The sequence below is a fragment of the Sphaeramia orbicularis genome, chromosome 6 (assembly GCF_902148855.1).
Source record: "Sphaeramia orbicularis chromosome 6, fSphaOr1.1, whole genome shotgun sequence".
NCBI lineage: Eukaryota > Metazoa > Chordata > Actinopteri > Kurtiformes > Apogonidae > Sphaeramia > Sphaeramia orbicularis.
Genome location: NC_043962.1, coordinates 15660857 through 15681598, shown reverse-complemented (window position 1 = coordinate 15681598; position 20742 = coordinate 15660857). Strand labels below are relative to the sequence as shown.

General features: G+C 41.1%; 2 protein-coding genes across 3 annotated transcripts in view; one reads left to right on the top strand and one right to left on the bottom strand.

Moving 5' to 3' along the window:
• The window catches only part of fgd4a (FYVE, RhoGEF and PH domain containing 4a), a 119977-nt gene extending 117917 nt beyond the window's left edge, over positions 1 to 2060 (top strand). The window contains 1 exon segment of the mRNA XM_030135664.1: positions 2 to 2060. Within this exon segment, the coding sequence (XP_029991524.1) occupies positions 2 to 209 (208 nt within the window). The 3' untranslated portion in view covers positions 210 to 2060.
• A 1052-nt stretch (positions 2061 to 3112) lies between these two features.
• nup205 (nucleoporin 205) lies at positions 3113 to 20445 on the bottom strand. 2 transcript variants are annotated; one of them, XM_030135663.1, is made up of 42 exons: positions 20400 to 20445; positions 19434 to 19576; positions 19118 to 19289; positions 18775 to 18919; positions 18507 to 18666; positions 18185 to 18413; positions 17904 to 18068; positions 17622 to 17797; positions 17380 to 17496; positions 17032 to 17169; positions 16736 to 16886; positions 16174 to 16379; positions 15841 to 16023; positions 15508 to 15558; positions 14888 to 15097; positions 13510 to 13747; positions 13225 to 13414; positions 12943 to 13063; positions 12749 to 12830; positions 12468 to 12632; positions 12231 to 12355; positions 12009 to 12123; positions 11596 to 11745; positions 10785 to 10859; positions 10472 to 10629; positions 10300 to 10380; positions 9891 to 10082; positions 9608 to 9809; positions 9315 to 9413; positions 8994 to 9139; positions 8495 to 8686; positions 8252 to 8373; positions 7724 to 7856; positions 7342 to 7468; positions 7128 to 7198; positions 6879 to 7007; positions 6417 to 6543; positions 6105 to 6277; positions 5053 to 5182; positions 4696 to 4824; positions 4485 to 4561; positions 3113 to 3671 (listed from the first exon to the last, which is right to left on the bottom strand). In XM_030135663.1, exons 1-42 carry the CDS (start codon positions 20425 to 20427, stop codon positions 3519 to 3521), a joined length of 5976 nt encoding a protein of 1991 aa, XP_029991523.1. In that variant the 5' UTR covers positions 20428 to 20445; the 3' UTR covers positions 3113 to 3518. The 2 variants fall into 2 exon arrangements, with proteins under 2 accessions (XP_029991523.1, XP_029991522.1); XM_030135662.1 differs by having other exon boundaries at positions 8994 to 9142; positions 20400 to 20427.
• Positions 20446 to 20742: the final 297 nt, after the last annotated feature.

The window sequence follows — 20742 nt, the reverse complement described above, 5'->3', positions numbered from 1 at the left end:
CCCCCCCCGCCAGCTTCCGCCTCTCCCAATCCAAGTCTGTCCACAACTTTGCCGCCGAAACCGAGGATTTAAAGCAGCGCTGGCTGAAGGTGATTCGTGTTGCGGTGACGGGAGAGAAACCAGAATGCCCTCAGCAAAACGGCGCCAACGTGACAGACAACAACAACACCACCACCACCACACAAGAAGCTGGTACAGATAGTACATAAGGAGCCACCTACAAGGAAAAAAAAACAAAAAACTGCTGTTCTGTGGCTCAAGAAGGACAGGATGTGCACATTTGTGAGCTGCACAAACAAAAACACACATGCACGGTCTCCACGCTGCCCTCGAGTCAAACATGAAATAGAAATTCATCGCTGGATAAGCTGCCTTTCCTTGTCTCTCGACTATTACCCCTCTGGATTTTCTCATAAACCTACACAAGACCTGTTGGCTTACACTGAGAGCTGTGCTGGATTATTCAAGGACAGATCTGGTACAATCAACACTAGAGCAAAAAACAAAAAAAAAGGACCTGAGAATTGTTTCGATCAGGCACTATTAAGGACAGCTGACTTTGACTTTCCACGAACCCTTATCCTGTGTTAACTCCTGTTGAGCCAGTGGACTACCACAGACTTATACAGGATGTGAATCAAAACAAAGACTGTCCAAACTATGTCTACTGGTGCTGGATCTCAGCTCTGTGTACCTGTACAGTATAGGTGTATAGATGTTTGTTTGTTTTTTTAAATGTACATATATAAAAGCAGTCTTGAACCCTTTTTTTTTTTTTTTTTTTTTTAAATATCGCAGAAAACTATCGAAGTATGATATAAAATATTTACAGTATTCCCTATGTTCTTTGCTTGAGAAGATGGTTCCAAAAATGCTAAATTATATCATGTGTTTGGATCAAAAAATGTTATCGTCTGTAAAGCAAACTCTGGATGCACGTCGGCTGATCTGTGTGCCTGTTTTGCAAGAAGTAGCACCTGTTTCGAAAGAACATGTGCTTTTTTTTTTTTACCCCCCTCTTTCCCTAAGCTTAAGGAAGTAGTTTGCAAATCAAATCAGTCTTTAATATTTAAGATTGCTGTGAATTCAGTTGAGCCTAAAATATTATCGTCTTATCCTGCAAGGTTGGGTGATTTATACCTGGGAATGATGGTATTATACTGATTTTTTTAAAGTGTAGAAAATCAATCAAGAAAGCAACTTTGGATGATAGATAACTAAATACCTAACCAATCAATTAAAAAACAATCAATACTATAATAATAATAATAATAATAATAATACAGGTTATTAATTTGATACAATGCTCTCAATAGCAGCCAGAGGTAAACAGTACACAGTATATTGTGCCATTTCACCCAACCTAATGGCCTGTATGTCATTTTAATTGAAACAGCACATTGTATTCTAGCTAATGATAGTCATTTATGTACGAAATGAATGAGTGATGAATGACAGGACATGTGGAGAGCTGTTCAAGGAATCGTTTTTTTGTGTGGCAGGGTTTTCTATTTAGATGCAAATGCAGCACAATCAGATATTACAAGCTGGTGCAAGAAATGTAAATGTGTTTTAAATGCTGTAATTAATTTTATTATTTAAAAGTAATTTATAGAGTCTGACAAGCATGATCTGTTAAAAGTAGCACAAGGTTGTTCCCTTACTGTCAACAAAGACGTGCAGTAGGTAGATCTTATTTTTGTCTCAGAGCAGATGTTTGTTTTTTTTTTCCACTAATTCATTGAACATGTTGGATGGCCTGTGAGGGGAAATGTGCCTATATTTTCCATACTGTGTTCATTTACACCACCACCACCACCAAATAGAACCCCTTTCCCTGTGCTCGATGCTGGTGCTCACCCCTCCTCAGTATTCAAAGAAATAAAAACAGCACAAGACCCCACCCCCCTGCCTGTAAGATCTGAATGTATAACCAGATTTTTACGTGTCCTATCTCGTCCTCGTATACCCCCCCCCCCGGCCCCCCAAAGGTTTGAGAATCTACGCACTTTACAGTCTTATAAAGTGTACCTTCAAAGAAATAAAACGAGATGAAATGAGGTTTATGTGGATGTCGTTTGTTGTTAAAGTTGAAGATAAAATGACTTTGTCCTTCAGTGCGTCTTTGACTCACTTTCTCAGTCATTTCGATGCTACTTTCGCAAAGATAAGTCTTGTTTCTGTTCCTTGTTTTGCTTCTCCTGCTACTAAGTTTTTCATAATGAGTCACCACAGGGGTCCACCTAAAACAGGGGTGTCAAACTCATTTTAGTTCAGGGGCCACTTTTAGCTTAATTTGATCTGCAGTGAGCTGAACCAGTAAAATAATAAATAATAATATATAAATAATGTCAACTCCAAACTTTTCTCTATATTTTACAGTGAAAAAAGTCAAATTAAACAACGAAAATGTTTACATCCACAAACTGTCCTTTCAAACAATGTGAATAACTTGAACAAACTAAAAGAAGTGTAATTTTAACAATATTCTGCCTCAGTTTGTCATTTCTACATATTCATTGTAACGTACAGATCACTGTGGATCCACAAATACACAAAACATTTAGTATCAGGCAGAATATTGTTAAAATTGCGCTTATTTTTCTGAAGACATTTCAAGTTCTTCACATTTGTTCAGATTGTTCACTTTTTTTTTTAAATTATACTTTGTTTTAGTGTAAATTCATAAAAATATTTATATTTACAAAGAGAAAAATGTGGAGTTATGAGTATTTATAGATTATTGTGATAGTATTTGACTGGTCCGACTGACTGGAGATTGAGTTGGTCTGCATGTGGAACCCGAACTAAAATGATTGTTATTTTCTTAATATCTATTTTTGCATTTCACAAATTCACCCCAAGGGCCAGACTGGACCCTTTGGTGGGCCGGATTTGGCCTCCGGGCCGCATGTTTGACACCTGTGACCTAAAAGCAGGTGAAGTTGCTGAAGTGGTTTAGAAATCTCTAAGATAATGACTCGACAAAAAATGCATGTATTTAGATTTTTGTACTGCCTTTTTTTGTCCAAGTAGGACAAAAATCATATTGAATTGTTAAAAATGCAAAAGACAGTTTTATGCATCACTGTATGTATGTGAACTACACAGATTTTTAACAGATCTAGAAAAAGTTTATTTTCACATAAAAAAAAAAAAAAAACAGACTGAAAACAAAATTATTAAATGTTTTTACCCGGTACAAATTTCATTAGTGAATTCTGCAGTTTCAGGTTATATTTTTCTCACTTCCTTACACAAAGTTAGTTAATAAAGATTGATCAGACACAACGCACTACACACAATGGCAGCAGGATCCTACGGTACTCCAGAGAGAAGCTGGAACAGGCCCGAGAAAAGGGAAAAGGAGTGATGTTGCCAGAAAGAGTCAACAGCTCAGCTCAGAGTCCTTGGTTGTTTTCTCTTGGTGCTTATCGTTTTGCTTGCCAGAGTTTTTTTTTGTGTGATAAAAAAAAAACGGACTTTGGGTCTTGGCCAGTCCATCTGTGATTTGAGTCTCAGCTTTTGGGCTGTCGGACCAGACCGCGGATCCTGCGGACCAGGGCTTGAATGAAAGTGTAGCGGGAACGGACTTGACTGTACAAGCCCTCGACCTCCAGCAGCTTCCTCTGCAGAGCCTCCCCGAAAGCTGCACCCATGTCGCTTTTCAGCTGCACACGACAAACAGAAGATCAGGATTAAAGGAGTGATATTTTGCTTTTTTTTTTAAAAATACAATTACGCATTCTAAAACATTTCCCTGTGGTCTACATAAAGTGTAAATGCTATGTTTGGGTCTGAATTCTTCATTAATTCAACTCTACAGGTCCATCTTCAACCCTATTTCTGAGTAATGACACCAGAAAGGTCGTTTTGAGCGCTGGCCCTTTAAATGCAAATGAGCCACTTTACGCCCCACCCCCTCCAGGTTGTTGACCATGCTGTTCTGTCCTGTTCAACCAACAACTGAACATTTTAGGTAATCGACTTGAAGTTTGGACATATTTTCAGTATGGACTACAACTGCTGGTGCTGATAAACAATTTTGGTGTACTTGGAGAAATGTTTGTCAGACGTCTTGACCTTATATGTGCAAATGTTGTGACGTAACTAGTTATAAAATGTAACAAATTAAGAAGGAATTGAAACAGCTTGTAGAAATCCACTCAACTTTTGCCCAAATGAACATAAAGGTAGCTTTGCAGCACCTGGAGGGTTCAAATTCAAACTTTTTGAACTATTAGGGTCCAAATACACAAAGAAATGAACAAGACTAATAAAAGTGGATTTAGCAAAATAAGACCCCTTTAATGTAAATGGTGACATAGTGAATACATTTACAATGGAACTTACCAGAATATGGAGTTAATATTACACTCATTAGGTAAATGTAATTTGTTTTCAGTCTGCAACAATGAGTGGTATGAGTCCATGGCATTTTAATTTCCCCATTTGGGAATCTGTCTATCTATCTGGTTCCTTACCAGGTCTAGGTCTTGCTGGCTGACTCTGGAAAGACCAAGGCCCCGCCCTCCACTTGCCTGCAACCCTCCAAATGAGTCTTTGAAAAAACAAGACAAAAAAAACACAAGTGCATTACAACATGATTTATTAATTCAGTGTTTTGTTTCTAAGAAGCCTCCTGATAATGACTGCCATAAATATAACTCATTTATCTGTGACAGTTTATCTCACCATCTGTCAGACGTGATCGGTATAACCCAGCTCCAGGCAACAATGAGTCCTTGGGGTCAGCGGGAGTACAATGCAACAGGTAGTACTCCAGGTGGCGCCACAACACAAATAGGCAGGTCTCGATAACATCTGGGGGACAGGCGGGTCAAGGTTTTCCAACCATGTTTCTGATAAGGCATATGAACAGGGTGTAATTCCAACTCACTAATGAGAACTCTCAGACAAATACAAACTATATACAGAACATTAGAAAGAAAACAGTTTGGATAAATAAAGAGAGTTTTAACCGTAATGTGCAGCTGAAGGGGTCATCACATTGTGTAAATACCACTAAGCCCATGCAGGGACTAAGGATACAGGAGCACAGGGCCAGCAGCTTGGCTCTGTTGTTGATAAGCTGGACCAGTCGTCGTTTTGCCAACAGGCTTCTCTGGACTGACGAGATTTTCTCCACACCTCCTGGGCCTGACACCAGGCCTTGGCACAACTACAGACAAGACAGCTTACGGTTAGAACTAAACCCAGTGCACTTTGCAGCCCATAAGATACTTAAAAACATAACGGCTTTGAATAAATCTTTTCATTCGTTAAAGCAAGAATTCTATATCAAAAGATGAATTAGATGAATCTGTGTAGTGTGTTTTACCCTTCTGTGCATTCATTTGAGTGGGTGTGTCCACACTACCAGCTCTTGACTGTGGGCCAAAACAACTACACTGACACTTGAAGGGGGTGAATTTACTATTAAAGGTGCACATCTGGCTCAATATGTCTCAGTCTACATGTCAGTGCATCTTCGATATTCCATATTTCTGCACACGGCTACTTTTGCATGAGTTAATACAAGCAGCCAGTGAAAACTGAACCCTTTTTATTTAGAAAGTGCTTCAAAAATAAGAAAACTGTCCATCATTTCAACACTAGTGTTTGTGTGACTCAGTATATATACATTACAAAAATACAACGGGCGAATTACAAACTTCAATTCTGATGTTCGGTTTTAATTATGATGTCTACATTACGATGAATCTCGGTTAAAAAAAAAAAAAAAGTGGCCCTAAACAATTTTTGGATGCAGCAGAGCAAACAAACTGCAGCAGCTTGTCCATTGGCAGCGATATCTGGCAGGTCTTTATAGATGGGTCCCAAAATGATGAGAACTTTCTTTCTACTTTTACTTTCTTGATCTTTACTTAGACACATGTAATCAGTGATCAGGGAGGATGAGCTTAGTTTGTAATGATGTATTTTTTTCCCCACTTGGATTTTTTTAACATTTATAAACCAAACCATGGAGAAAATTTATAAAATTCATCAAATGAGGTAGACAAGAGAAACAACTTGTGGATGAACTCCCATTGACTAGTATTTTGTGCTGAAATAGGATTACCGCGCTAGTCCATCATTACCTCCTTGAGCTCCTCGGGTGGCAGTTGATCAAGGCTTTGCAGTTTGCCCAGGTTCTGTCTGTGACTCTGGTGGAACCGGAAGAAATCTGCTGCACTGTTCTTCAGCAGGTAGAGGACCAGACCAAGGCTAGGGGCCCGGGAGTACGCCATTGGAGGCAGAGAAGATGAAAGATCTAAAATAAGAAGAAAAGACACACTCAGTGACCTAAAGGTGGATAAAAAAAACCTCTCATTTCTTATTTGATATTTCAGCTATGTGAAATTAAATGAGGGGATGAATGTCTTCCTATGAACTCCTCAAGAATGTCTGACCTGCGCGGCCTCCATCCCTGCCAGCTGGTTCGCTGCCAGATGGGCTGAAGAGGCAGATACTGAACTGGGCCTGGGCTGAGCTCTGCAGCAGCAGGGTCTGGCAGTACTCCATGATGTTAGCACACACCTGGGGACAGAGGATGGCATGGCTCAGGTCACCGACAATGGACAAGTGATGAATAATCATGACGATCGATATAACACACAAAAAGCACCTCTCAGCACACACACTGTTCTTCATACAACCATCATCTTTCCTTCCCATTTTTTAGCCTGTGCTGAAAATCACAAAAATCCATATTTTATAAAGCTGTTCTGCTTCTAACCCTGTTCAGTAATACACCCTAGGGCCCCCAGCTCCCCTAAACCACACCGCTGTAGACAAAAATTAGCAAGTGAAAGCTGCCAACAAATCCCTCACCCATGCATCTCCTGTTACTCTATTTATAGTGTTTTTCAGACCTGTTGCATGGCCACCTCCATCTCCTCTCGCTGTTCTGCTGAGTCTCCAGGCGCAGCGATCTCAGCCTGCTTCAGCAACCTCTCTCGCTCACTCCCAGCAAGACGGCTGAGCAGAGACAGACACAGGCGCTGCAAGAGGAGACAGATAAACTGCTGAAATGGATGTGCATTACCATGGAGACAGAGGACTGCAGTACAAGAGGAAAACAATGTTAAACCAAAATACATTAATCACACCAGTGTTCTCACCTGGAATCGGTTGATGTGACCTTGAAACTCCATAAGAGCGCTGCTGTTTACTTCACCCATCTCAAGGACACCTGGGACACCAGGCAGGACGTAAACAGCTTGTGAGATTAGATTGTTTACAGAATGGAAATAGGAAAATAAAAGCAGCAGTGTTGCTAAAAATGGAAACGTCGCCTCAGCTTAGTGGGATTAATGATGTGATTGATGTTTTTACCTGGCAGAGCAGTTTTGCTGATGATGCCCGTGAGCAGAGAAAGCTCCTTCAAAGCTCCCATACTGAGCTCCTGACAGCGAAGCAAAGACTGAATGGTGTCTGCATGGACTATTAGCCACTGAAGAACCTACAGACACACAGAGAAAACCAGGGCTAAATTACCTTGCACATGCAGGAATGCAAAATATAAGGTTGTGATTAACAGTACACATTTTGACTTCTACATACTCTCTCTCTCTCTCTCTCTCTCACCACAGCATTTTTAGATGGAAAAATATATTATATGTAAATAATTTCAATTCTTTGTACCACACTGTCTTCTTACAGACAATGAATATAGCAAATAAATGACCCAGATACAGTATGAAACTTGTGCACTTACCTGTGCTGCCCCCTGCTGGTGATTCATAGTGGTAGAGGTCAGGATAACCTGGAAGAGCCTCAAGGTTGGTAAAAGAATTTGTCTGTAGCGGTCCATAGGGCTGGGGATGAAACCTGATGGGTCCCTCATCATCCTGTAGACCACATGGGGACAGACATAGTATGAGTCATCTAGGCAAGGCAAGTTTATTTGTATAGCACATTTCAGCAACAAGGCAATTCAAGGTGCTTCACACAGGACACTGATAACACACTAGATAACACATCAGAAAATAAGAGATGGAATCTTCTCTTCATTCAAAACTCCATTTAAAAATAACATTGTTAGCCTCATAGCATAATTGCCCTGGTCTTTTTTTTCCCCAGGATATAGCAAATATTGCAAAATGAAGCAGCCGTGTTAGGAGAGTAAAGCTAGTCAGATTTCACAGTTTTCCCAGAAATATGAATTATGCTGTGAGGCTAACGATGTTATCGATGAGTGTAGCAAAAATATAAAAAGGCATTTCCCACTTCTGAACATTTCTACCTGTGTGCGTCACTGTCAGGAACCATGTCGAACACCTGGCACTCCATCAGCTGAGCTACCAGTCCACAACGCAGCAGCTCCACGGCTCCCTGGCCCGTCTTGGCCACACGAGTCAGCAGAGCCTAAAAAGATAAAAGTATCAACGTTTATAACCCAACATTTTACCCAGAGGCTCCTGTTCAACTGTGCTTACATTTTGGTTGCAAAGCCCCACGGTGTTCTTATTATTAAGTGTCATCTCACCATTTTGCTCTCATAAATGTAGAGCGGTTTGAGGAGAGGAGGCTGAGGTGTGAGCATGCTCTGCAGGGCGCCGTCATCCTGTCTCAGGCTTTCCACAAGTGACCGCAGGTAGCCACTGTTGCAGACGTACAGCAGCCACTGATTTTGACGATCTATTGACAGGATCCGGTCCAGCACGGCAAGGGCCAGCATCTGACCGAGAGAAGACAGAGTAGATTAGAAGACAGAGGCCACAGACAAAATCAAAAAGCCTGACCAGTTAAAAATGGTCTGATACTTAATTGTAACGTGTGAAACAAAAAAAATCCTTCCCATCATTTTCTGTTTATATATAAATCTGTGCAGAGCGTTTTTGACGTGAGCCACTCAAGAAATTAGCGACTCCACAGAGGCTTCTAATTGCTTATCTTCACGTTGCTGCATTGTTGAACCAGAAGCTGAGTATGATGTGTTATATGTTTGATAAGACAGGAACAAAAGCACATGGTTTGGTGCATACCCTGCTAATTTCATGGCCATCGCACGCATCCCTACACACCACCTCCATGAGTGCCTTGCCATAACTCTCAATGATTGCAAGGTTCTCTCTTTGTAGTTTGGAGAAACTATCTTCAGGAGCTGTGAGACGTTCCCACATTGCCTTCCCTGCTGCAAGGACAGAGTGATTTTTCAGAAAACACATGAAATAATAAGACAAGGCAAATCTATAAATGCACGTCTAACTGTATGAAAATATGAATAAAACAACGCATTTAATTTATAATTAATGAATATATCTATATTTCAAGTTAGATCATCAACATTCAAAGCTGTTTTATACCTGTCTGCAGAGTGTCTGGTTCTTCAGGTTTCTGAGCGATTTGAAGATAGTACAACAGAGAGCCATACAAGTGAGCACGTAGACGCTGGTATCCTCCTCCTGAAATATACAAGATGTTGTATTGTAGCTAAATTGTATCTGTAGATTCATATGGTACATTTCTGAAATATAACCCATAAGTCAAAAACTTCCTACTAGCTTTTAACTGACTAGTAGACCAAGGCTATACAATTGACAGCAATAACATGCTTACTGTAACATATGGCCAGTGTAGTTTTAAAGTCATCACTAACCAGTACAAAGGATGAAGTCAAGCAGCTTGCGAAGGATGAGGTGCAGGGCAGAATTGGCAATGGAGGCAAAACCAGAGGAGGATTCTAATCCCACCCCCTGCTGCTGCTCAGACAGGACTGACTGACTGAGCTGAGCTGTCAGAGTGAACACTGCCCCGGCAACGATAGGCATCAGTTCTCCTGCAGCATCCTCAGACAATACCTGCACAGTGAAAAGAATCTACAGTTTATGATCAAGATCTATTTAATATGGGTTTATTTTCTCTGAGCGAGTCAAATTGACCTTATCGTGCAGGTCTAACAGTAGGTCTCTGATGATGAGCTGTCTGTCATCAGCGGGGATGAGGTCAGCTGGGCAGGCGGTCAACAGCGTCTCCACCAAGCTCCTCCAGGACTGTAGTGCATGACGCTTCGCACCGAGACTCCGTCGGACCCGGTTACGCTCCACCACCTGCTGGAGGATGGAGTTCACCTCCTAGAAGAAAAGGACAGAAGTGACCAAAGTAGAAATATTGTTTTGAGTATTAGCAGCAGAAAATGTTGTAAAGAAGCCTAAACAATGCACCAATTGATTAAAATAATGTGCCAAAAAGATAATAAATGAGAGAATTTTAAAAAGAAAAGTACAAATACAATAATTTATGTTTGCGTTACAACCCAGAATAAAGTTCTGTTAGTTTTTGTTCCCTCACCTCCATCAACAGCGGCCTCTGTCCAATGGCTGCCATTCCTTGAAGGGCATTCACCTCCGCAACTAACACTCTATGAAGCAACTGTAGGGAATATTCAATATTAAATATCAATACAAAAATACAGAAAACACAGCAGATAAAGACCAGATTACATGTTTATCCTTGAACGCACCTTCACATTGCACACAGTGTGTCCTTGCTCATTGACGTGCTCACAGTTGGAGATCACCTGTTCTATCTGTGTGCGCTCAAAGAAGTCGAGCTGCAGGAGTTCTGGGATGTCTTGACTGAAATCGATGGCGTCGAGTACACTGAGCAACTTTCTACGCACTGGAATGTCAAACAACATGGGTGAAAGAAAGGTCAAAGTGAGCTCATTTTAGTTCATGAGATGAGTATGGAATTTTTGTTTACATAAATTAATTGGTCATCTACAATGTAAAAAGAAATTTACTAGTAATTTTGTGTCGTAAAATGCCACAAACCTTTAGAAACTGTGTCAAAGTGCAGAAAACCACTAACAGATCTGGTCTCTTCCTCCATGCCTGATTCCCCATCAGCTAAAAAGGAAGCATTTCTTGGTTTAATTAACTGATTAGCTTTGTTGTTTACATGTGCCGGTGAGAATCTATGAATAGAACTTTGGTGCACAGATCCCAGCATCTTCAAGCTCAAATTACTTTTTTTATTTTCATAATTATCTTTATCACATTTGATTACATTTTTATAACAACAAACAGCTCAGCACAATACCTGGTCTATATGAAAATAAAAATATGAAGCTGTTGGAGGATAAACAGAGTACAAAAAAAAGACCAATCCAAGATAAAGCAAATAGCACACAGTATAAACTCGTAGTGAGGATAGAACAAAGATCAGGCAATCAAGCAGTGACAGCTGAAATCAGTAGTGATCTTACTGTGAACTGGCACCAAAGATTTACAGTCACTGATAAGGTATGAAAGCATAGAATTGACTGATGAGTTAGTAAAACAAAGATATGGAGTCCAGATTCTCAAAAACTGTCCCTTTGAGGAATGAAGTCAACAGGTCAAATATTCCATAGGAAAGCATTCCATAAGGATTTAATGCCAAGCTGTTTTAGTGGGAGGTTTGTCATTTATCCAAGACATGAAAATATTTTTCCTTGCAGCATATGCGAGGATATCAAATGACATTTTTAAAAGAACTGGATCTAAAAGGCTTTTCTATAATATGCATACAGCCTCATAGTCAGAGATTCAAACAGTATCAATTGTAAAAACACATACAAACCCTATTGCAAACAACTCATACCTGTGTGCTGAGTGTGTGGCTGGTCATCGAGCAGAAGGCTGACTAGGCGCTGTGTATGCGAGCGCTGGCGATTCAGTGAGGTCACTCTCAGTTCAATGGCTGCGGTCTTCATTAGCCAGGACATCTGGGAGAGGGCAGCGATCTGGTTACCTGAGAAGATAAAAAATGTACAAATGAAACTCAAAAAACAAGAATATACTTTTCTTAAAGGGTTAACAGTGCTGCTGTTTCCTGACTTTGTTTTGACATTTCTATTCGAGGGGATGGAATTTTTCCTATTTATTGCTTCATTCTGAACAGGATCCTTGAGTGAATTGTATCTACTGCATTCTTATCTGCTTTTCACTCAACACGTCTTTAATGCTGCTTCTTATTTTCTCCTAAATATGAACAGCAGTGATCCCATGACTCACTAGGAAGGATGAAGGGCAAGTGCTGCAGGTGTGAGAACAGAAAGTCCTGGCTGGTCCGCAGATAGCGCATAGTGGGTCCAGATGTGTCCGGGCAGGCACACAGCTGGTAGATCACCTGACACACACAGAAGTAATCATTAGTCAGACAGCCCACATGTGAATCGAACATTTTCTTGTGTTGTATGTAAATCATGTGAGTGAAATCGCTCATTTGAAGAGTACCTGGTAGCAAAGCTCAGCCAGGTGTGGGGCCTGTTGGGTGAGAACAGGTCCTGATCTTTTTTCAGTGCCTCTCTGGAGCAAACTCAGGATAGCGTGTAAGCAGCTCCGTGGACATCCCAACACACCTAGAACACAGAGCGATGCCTGTGAAGTCAGCTAAGAACTAACAATTCTCATTCATAATTCAATGACTGTTGCAAAATCTACCAAAGACAAGAGTTAAAGCTGTGGTCTGACCTGGATCCTGGAGGTTGGTGGAGGACACAGGCTTTTTAACTTCATATCCCAAGAGATAAAGGGCCAGATTTGGGGTCTTGAGCTCCAAGGAGGTGATGAGGAGGTTCAGAATATGAATCTGGGTTTCATGCCGGATTCTTGCTACCTTCTTTTGTGTGTCTGGGTCTAAAAGTTGAGTTTGTGAGAAACAAAAACTGTAAATCTGAAAAAAATTTAACGACAACAAATATGTAGACGGAAAAAAAGGGGGAAAAAAAAACAAAGTAAGGTCTTTCCCTCACCGTCTCCTTTCTCTATTCCCTCTTCTGCTTCGTCATTGTCCAGACACTCCACAAATCCTGCCATCAGCTTTTCACTCACAGCCTGAAGAACAGAGACATTACACAAATAATGGAATAAATGAATACATGAATAAATAAATCAATACATTTTTAAATGAAACACATTATGAGTTACTCTGCAGATTTACACCTACCTGATCATGTGTAAAGTCTCCCACCAGCCTCATCTGAATGTTGGGGTAGTTGGAAATGCGGCGCAAGATCTTGGAGCTCTGAAAAGCAGCCTCTGGGTTGGAACTGCTGTGGTACAGATACCTGCCAAAGACAAACACTCATCCATATAAATGTACTGACATATGACAGGGATGAAGTCTAGTGAAATAGAACTGAAAATATATGGGAAGATAAACCAACTGAACTGAAATAATATGACTGCAGGGCACACACAGTTTGAAGCAATATTTGGATGGTCTTACCTGGCAATATTGACAATATGATCAGCCCTTCGAGTCTGAGGACTGACCCCCTGCAGGAGTTGTTCCAGTGGTGAAATCAGCAAAGACGACTGGCTTTCTCTGAGCAGGTCTGTGAACACCATCTCCTTCTGCAGAGCCAAATCCAGCAGGCACAAACAGTGCAGCACTGCGGACTCCAACTGCTTTTTACCTGAATGTGGGCAGGGATGGAGCATATGATTAATACATTCAACAAAACATGCTCTCTCTCTGTTTCTCTGAGAGTAGCTCCATATGTTCTCTCACCAGGGAACGGGGCATAGGTGTCCAGCTGGCGTACACCCTCCTCCAGCAGACTGAGGCAGAGGGCCAGTGTAGGGGAGTCGTTGAGCAGGTGGAACATGATACTGTGTCCAGGAGGTTTGTGAGCTGGGATCTGCTCGCCCTGGAGCTCTACCATTTCCTGGACGAAGTCTGAAGGTTGGGGTTCGTAGTCCCGCAGCAGTTTGTGGAACACCTCGAGGACAGAGTCAGCAACCTCCCACTAAGACACAGCAAAAAAACAAAAATAGAGCATAAATTTACTTCTGTGTGCTGCATTAGGTTTAACACTTTCAGTGCCATGGGCCGATTAAATCGGCTTTACGAAAACAACCTGTAAAGTGCCACGGGCCGATCAGATCGGCTTTGGAGAACACACCATATTTGTGGACGAACAAACCATCCACCCCCATTTCTTTCTCACATTTCGATGACGTTCTTTCTGTGTCCCCCTTTTGAGACCAAGCAGACGGGAATTTGAGGTCACGCGACCGAATAATATTTTTATATCTTTTTAATGTTTCTTATTCTCCGGTGTTTCATCAGAGGGAGCCCTCCATACCGGGGGGCGGCTGTGGACTCCGGAGGCTGTGGCGCCTTCTCTCACTGGGGTCCGCTCCTTTCTGGTGGGTGGGGGTCCCAGTTGGCCCTCTCCCACTAGTTGGGATGCGGGGCTGTGTTGCTGGTGCCTGGTCGCCGGGGTCGGCGGCTGCATCCTGGTGCGGATGGCTCCCTGAGACAGCGCCTCCTAAATTGATGTTTTACTTTTACTTGTACATTTTTGTTCTGGTCTACCCGTGCTCAGTCAGTCTTCTTAAGTATGTGTGAGCTTGTGGGTTTGCGTGCGTGCGTGTGTGTGTGCGGGTGAGTGGGTAGGTGTGGGTGGGGGGCGGTACTGATTTTTAAACTGATATGTAAAGCACTTTGTGCTACAGTTTTTAATGTATGAAAAGTGCTATATAAATAAAGATTATTATTATTATTATTATTATTATTATTATTATTACTATTATGCAAATTACGATCAATAATGAATCGGCTACGTCCGGTGCGTTTCGGATCTAATCAGCAATCGGTCGGATGTTACCGAGCGGTTTCCTGCAGGATTCTTCAAATACTATAAAAATGACGCGAAATACTGAAACACGGCCAAATTCTGTGGCACTTTTAAGGCTTATTAGCCCCTTAACTGTCTGGCACTTAAAGAGTTAAGGTTAACTCTCTTTATTATCCCCATAGAAAAATTCGGTCTCTATGTTTTACCCATCCTAATACACATGGTAACTAGCATTTGCATTAGCACTTAGAACGATAGGAGCAGTCAGGCACTTGTGTGTATGGCCTGGTTTTTAAAGGACTTCACCTTTTCTGCAGGCCGACGATATGCTCTGGTGGGAAAAGGGAGAAACACAGAGTCTCGCAGGAAGTTCAGGTAGGGCTGAAATCCTGGTACCCGAAGGCCTGCACCCAGATTAATGGGCAGGCTGCTCTCAACCAGTGTGCTGATCAAATGGCAGAATGCTCGTGTCAGGGGATACTCCTCACAACTCGACTCAATCTCGTTCAGTTCAACCTGAGAGACAAAAGAAAGAGTCAGACACTTGCAAATAAATTTAGAATGGGTTAAATAATGAAAGAACTGGTTTCACTCAGCCCTTTTCCTGATGACAAACTCAACTTACACATAATAAAAAAGGTTCAACAGGGGGGCCCAATTACAGTTTAGTCTCAGTGTTCTATGACAGCAACTCAAACACCTGCGTCGTTATGCATCTCTATCTTCAAAATCAAGGCAGTATTTCCTCTTTGGGAAGTAGTTAAATGATGCAATTTAATTAGAAATGACTTCATGTCTCATGTCATTTGGTCTCTCAACCAACTAAAGAACATTTACTTGTTTATCTTGGAAGTAAACAGAGCAAAACTAAAACATAAGTACTTTTTTCAATCAAATTATTCCTCCTTCACTCACAAAAGCCTCACCTCAATTCCAGCTGCCTGCCTCTGTCCTGGAGCACGCACTGTCTGAAGGATCTGTGAAGAACAAGAAGTTTTGACACTTGAGAAAGAATAACAAGATATCTGTAACCACATCCTTCAAAACTCAATGTCAGATTGGGTAGTAGTAGTAGTAGTAGTAGTAGTAATAATAGTAGTGGTAGTAGTAGTAGTAGTAGTACGGTAGGTAGGTAGGTTTAAGTTTTGGATATGAAAGAAGAAATATTACTAAACAAATTACACTTCATTTTTTACAGGACTGTGTAATACTTTATTGGTAGACTCACTCCACAGAGACAAAAAAATGTAAGTTGTTACCTGTGTATACTCCAGTGACTGCCAGAGTGAGGCAGCGATCTCTGGTGACTTCCCAAAAGCTGCCAGGCACTGGAGAAGCTCAGCCTTTAGGACTGGGGGAACGCTGCACTGGAGCAAACCCAACATCACTACAACTGGCGTCCACTGTGGATGCTCACACAGCGCTAGACGGGCATTTTCACTCTGGAAAACATACACATGGAACCACAACAGTTAAAGCCAAGTGCTAACAAAAATCATTTTAGGAGCACAAAACATCAAGAATTAAAGGGGAAAAAGTCATACTCATCTTTATACAACTATTTTTTAACAGTTTTCATAATATACTCATACCCATGTAATGATGGTGGTGAGGAGCTGCAAAAATGCAGTGAGCCCCTCCAGCTCTCTCTGGGTTATGCCCCTTAGTGGTGGGTGGCGATACTGTGCTGCATCTGGGTTTGGGAGGTCTCTTCGCAGGTTTTCATGGTAGAGCATCAGGGAATGGAAAAAATGTTCCCATGACACTGGACTGCCTGACACTCCCTGGATGTTGTCACCTGCACAAAAACACATCCAGTCAGTTAGTATTCATATGGATATAACTATGTATAGAAACATGCTTTTCCTTTTACTTAATTTAAAATAAAATCCATCAATGTTAACTATCATTCAAAAGTTTAAATTGACCCCTTTTTCTTGCTACCCAAAAAGTGAATTTTCAGTGTTTGAGCAGGAATTGTATCAAGTTTTCACCTTGTACTTGTAAAAGTTGCCTGCTAAATGGATCACATCTGGCTCCAGAATATTTGAGACAATACAAATCTTAGTTGTAGGTATGTGCTCTAACTCAAATTGTCATTTTTTTCCATCCCAGAAAATAAATTCTGTTAGTATAAGAACAATAAGACATTACTGTGTGTAGCTCCATTGGTTTTAAGCAGACTGAAGCAGTAGTGGGCACACTGTGGACCATTTGCGAGGCCTTTGAGCATACGAAGGTAGGAAATATACAGGGTTGAGGGCAGAAGATCTCCCATCTGACGCACAAACTTGGACAGGACGACCTGCATTAACGCACAGGGAAAAAATAGTGGTTTATAGAAAAAAGCAAATGGTTTCATATGACCAAACATTAACGTTTTAAGAATCTGTCTACAGCTTCAAAAGTTTTAGACTGAATCAGAACCACAAAAGGCATCCTGTTCTTACCTGTTTGTGTGGAGGCCTCTGCAGTGCCATCCCCAGGTAGGATCCCTGGAGAGAGGTGTGCTGAAGAGACTCCGTTGGACACCAGAACTCCAGACCTAACTCCAGTCCAAATGTGTCCTTACTATAAAACTCTCCAATCTGAAAAGAAAAAGAAGCAACAAATGTAGACCTCGAGGTTATGTTTAGATTTTAAAGGTGCACCAAGTAGTTCTTGCTCATCTACAAAATTACACTTTTTCCACTTAAGCAATCTGTAACTTCACTCTTATCCACTTAATATCAATAAAGCCTATACAATTTGAAAGGTGCTAAACTGTTGCATGAGTGTGTGCATGTGAAAATACTGACAAGCATCATGAGGTGGTCTAAATCTTTGCGCAGTGACGATGGAAGCTCACTATCCATCTGCAGGGACATGTGCACCAAACGGGCATCCTCATCAGCACGGTTACGAAGCTGCTTCACCTACAAAAACATCAAGAAGTTGTCAATTAAGCATCTCAGTCACAGAGGATCCCAAATATTCAACCTTACAAAGTAGAGAATGTTAAGTCAAAAGCATGCTCAGTGACATTTGCAGCAGCCTTTACCTTCATTGGCATGAGTGCAAGAAAGTCTGTGATGAGTGAATGAAGTCGGCGGATGTAAAACTCTTCCTGGGCAAAACTCTCACATCCCAGAATGCCCTCCTTCATAAAGAGGAAAACATCTCCGAGTAGGGCTTGGTCAGCCAGGGCCTCATCTGCTTCAGTGAATTCAACCAGGGCTGTGAAACACATAAATCATATTACACAATTAAAATGCACACTGTAACTGCAAGCAACAAAAGATTCCTGTGGCACAGTTTACAGGTTTAAGAAATCTGGCCGTACCAGATCCCTGAGGTAGCTGGGAAAGGACCCTCAGAGAAAGAGCCCAGGCCAGCCTACATACAGCTTGCAGGCCAGGAAGCTTCCAGGGTTGGCCATCCATCAGACGACTGTGCACAGCAGACACATACTGCCTTTCTGTGAGCAATGGCAGTGCCTGAATCAGATCTAGAAGAATGTGACACAGATTGCTAATTTATACTTCTTTCAACAAAACTGGTCACAGGCATAGCTAGAGTTCACAATTCTCCAGTCACAGTTACAGGTATTTAACATATTGTTACCTTCTCTGTCTTCTGTTCCCTGCTCTATAAAGCTGACATCCAAGCAGTAGAGTAAGGCCATAACAAGAGCCAGATTTACACTGTCCAGTGAACCATCAGCTTGTGCAGGAACTGTTTCCAGGTGGCCGATAAGAGCAAGGGTGTCATCTTTGGTCAAAGGCGATTGGCACGTCCAAGAAAACAGGCTGTCTGCAAGTGCCTGTCTGCACTCTTTGATGAGGCCAGAAACCTAATAATAAGAGTGAATTATTGAATCGTCAGTATTACAAAATGAGTATTATTAGATCAGATTTTCTGATTAATACAAAGCATATGACCCTACCTCCTTCCTGTGTTTCTCATTACCCAAGCCACGTTCCTTCTGTAGTCGTTCAAACTCACGCGTCACACTTATCTCTGACACCAAAGTTAGGATGCGTTTGGTCAAACCCTGGCTCATTAGTTCATCTGTAAAACGCGTTGTCAAAGCCACCAGCTCTCCGCTGTGTAAAAAACAATAATTGGTTAGCCAGCTACCGGTAATACTCACTGTAAAACTTTTATAGAAAGTGTAACTGCAACAATCTGCTACTTTGTGATGCGTTGGTTACCTAAGATCCAGGGTGAAGGTCTTGCCCTGGCGTGACTGAATGAGCGTGCGCAGGGAGTTGGCCACACAAAGCTTTCCATCCCAGTATAGTAGAACAGCCACTAGGCCTCGAGTTAAACCTGGAAAATGTGGCTGCTGGTGCTCACCTTAAGACAAAAAGGATATACATGTACAAAAATAAATACCCCATCTTCCAAATATTGCTGTGTTGGAAGCCATACATGGCTATGTCTGCAAATTATACTCAACTACAAGAAAATAGCTTTCATGAGACAGCTTCAGGCACAATAACAAATACATCAAATTTATTCCAAAACTCATTAGAAATGTTATTTACTCTTTACCTGCCAAGAGGAGCTCCAAAGCTGCCAACTCTCCAACATCAAACAAATCACTGAGGATGAAGGCCTCAGTGAGCAGCTGCTCTGGAAGGAGGCGTGACCCCTGTTGGCCTTGGATGGCAATGCCCTCTGTGCTGGCCTTGCGTACTTTCTCTCTCTGCTCTGCACTCTTTGGCTAAAAATGATAAGAATAACACCCATAACACAATAATACCATGTAAAAGTACAAGTTGCTGTTCCATGTATGCATAAGTTGAATACTGTTATAACATTTACATATAAAACAAGTGTGGAAATAAACAGCATTATTTTTACTCACAGGGTTTTTAAAGAGTGTTAGAAAGTGTGGTTTGTGTTTTTTCAACTGTAGATCAAGGAGGTGGCCACTTTCTGGCTGTCTCCTTAACACAGCCCCATCTACTGTTTCCCACAGCTCCTTCAGTGGCCCCCACAGACTGGCTCCTGAGTAGGTAAACCAAAAAATAAGTTTCAGATAGCATTCTGCAGCATACACTAAATACATAAATTCTGTCAACTCTTACATTGAAAGTTCAAAGACTTTCATGTAATCATGTCATCAATTCATGTAACTGGCAGAAATGAGCAATTTGCAACCTAGAAATGTACTTAATTTCTTAAGCTTGAAGATATGTCCATTTACTTTTTATTTTCCCTACTGTAACTTTATACTTGTCAGTTGCACTTTGAGTCTATCAGAGACCTGCGTGTCCCCTTGCAACAAAAAAGTTATCAATTCATTTCGACTAACGGATTCACTGAACAGGTAACAAGTACAAATAATTACAGTAATCTGGAAAGTAACATGGACATTGACTGACACTCGATACTGTCATTTAGTTAGGTGTGGTTCAACAAAACAAACACTTCAGTGCCACACAGTGATGTCAAACACTGCTTGAGTCAAGTCTGTTTCACTTTTGCTTGTCAATATGTAGACTCTTCTAATGACTGCTGTTGAACTAAAAGTGGTCATACCAACAGCTAGGTATCGGTTTTAAACACAATTTAAACAAAACAGTTACGTTCTCCATTGACTTTACTTTGTCAAACCAGTTTAAGCTAACCAAACGTTGACTTACAAGCTAGGCTAAGCTAGCCAACTACCGGATTGATGTATCACCATGTGGTCAAAACATACAACATGGGGTAAAAGTAGCGCTTAGAAGAGAACAGGTATGCATTTCTATGTGAACTAATAATGGAGATGTACTGTTATAAATATATACGAATATGTCAGTTAACAAAGAATAAACGTAAAACATACCCGAATTTACCGCCATCTGTGTCGCCATGATACATTCGGAAAACGGGACAGGGGCAACTGTGTACAGCCGGTGTAAAATTTAAAATATTTTTATTAACATGTTTTGTTCATATTTACAGGAATGAATCCCGATATATAATTTAATATCCACAATACGCAAATTATGTTTGAGACATTTTTTTTATTTTCATTTTTATTCTGTATATATTTTTCAGGCGAGGTCCTCCGTTCTCGGCTTCGCTTAGCTAGATGGGAATTGTAGTTTAGAATTGTAGAAAACAGATTAAAAAGTTTATTTTACCTTCTGATGATTGTATTATAGGGTGATATATTTTCAAAAATC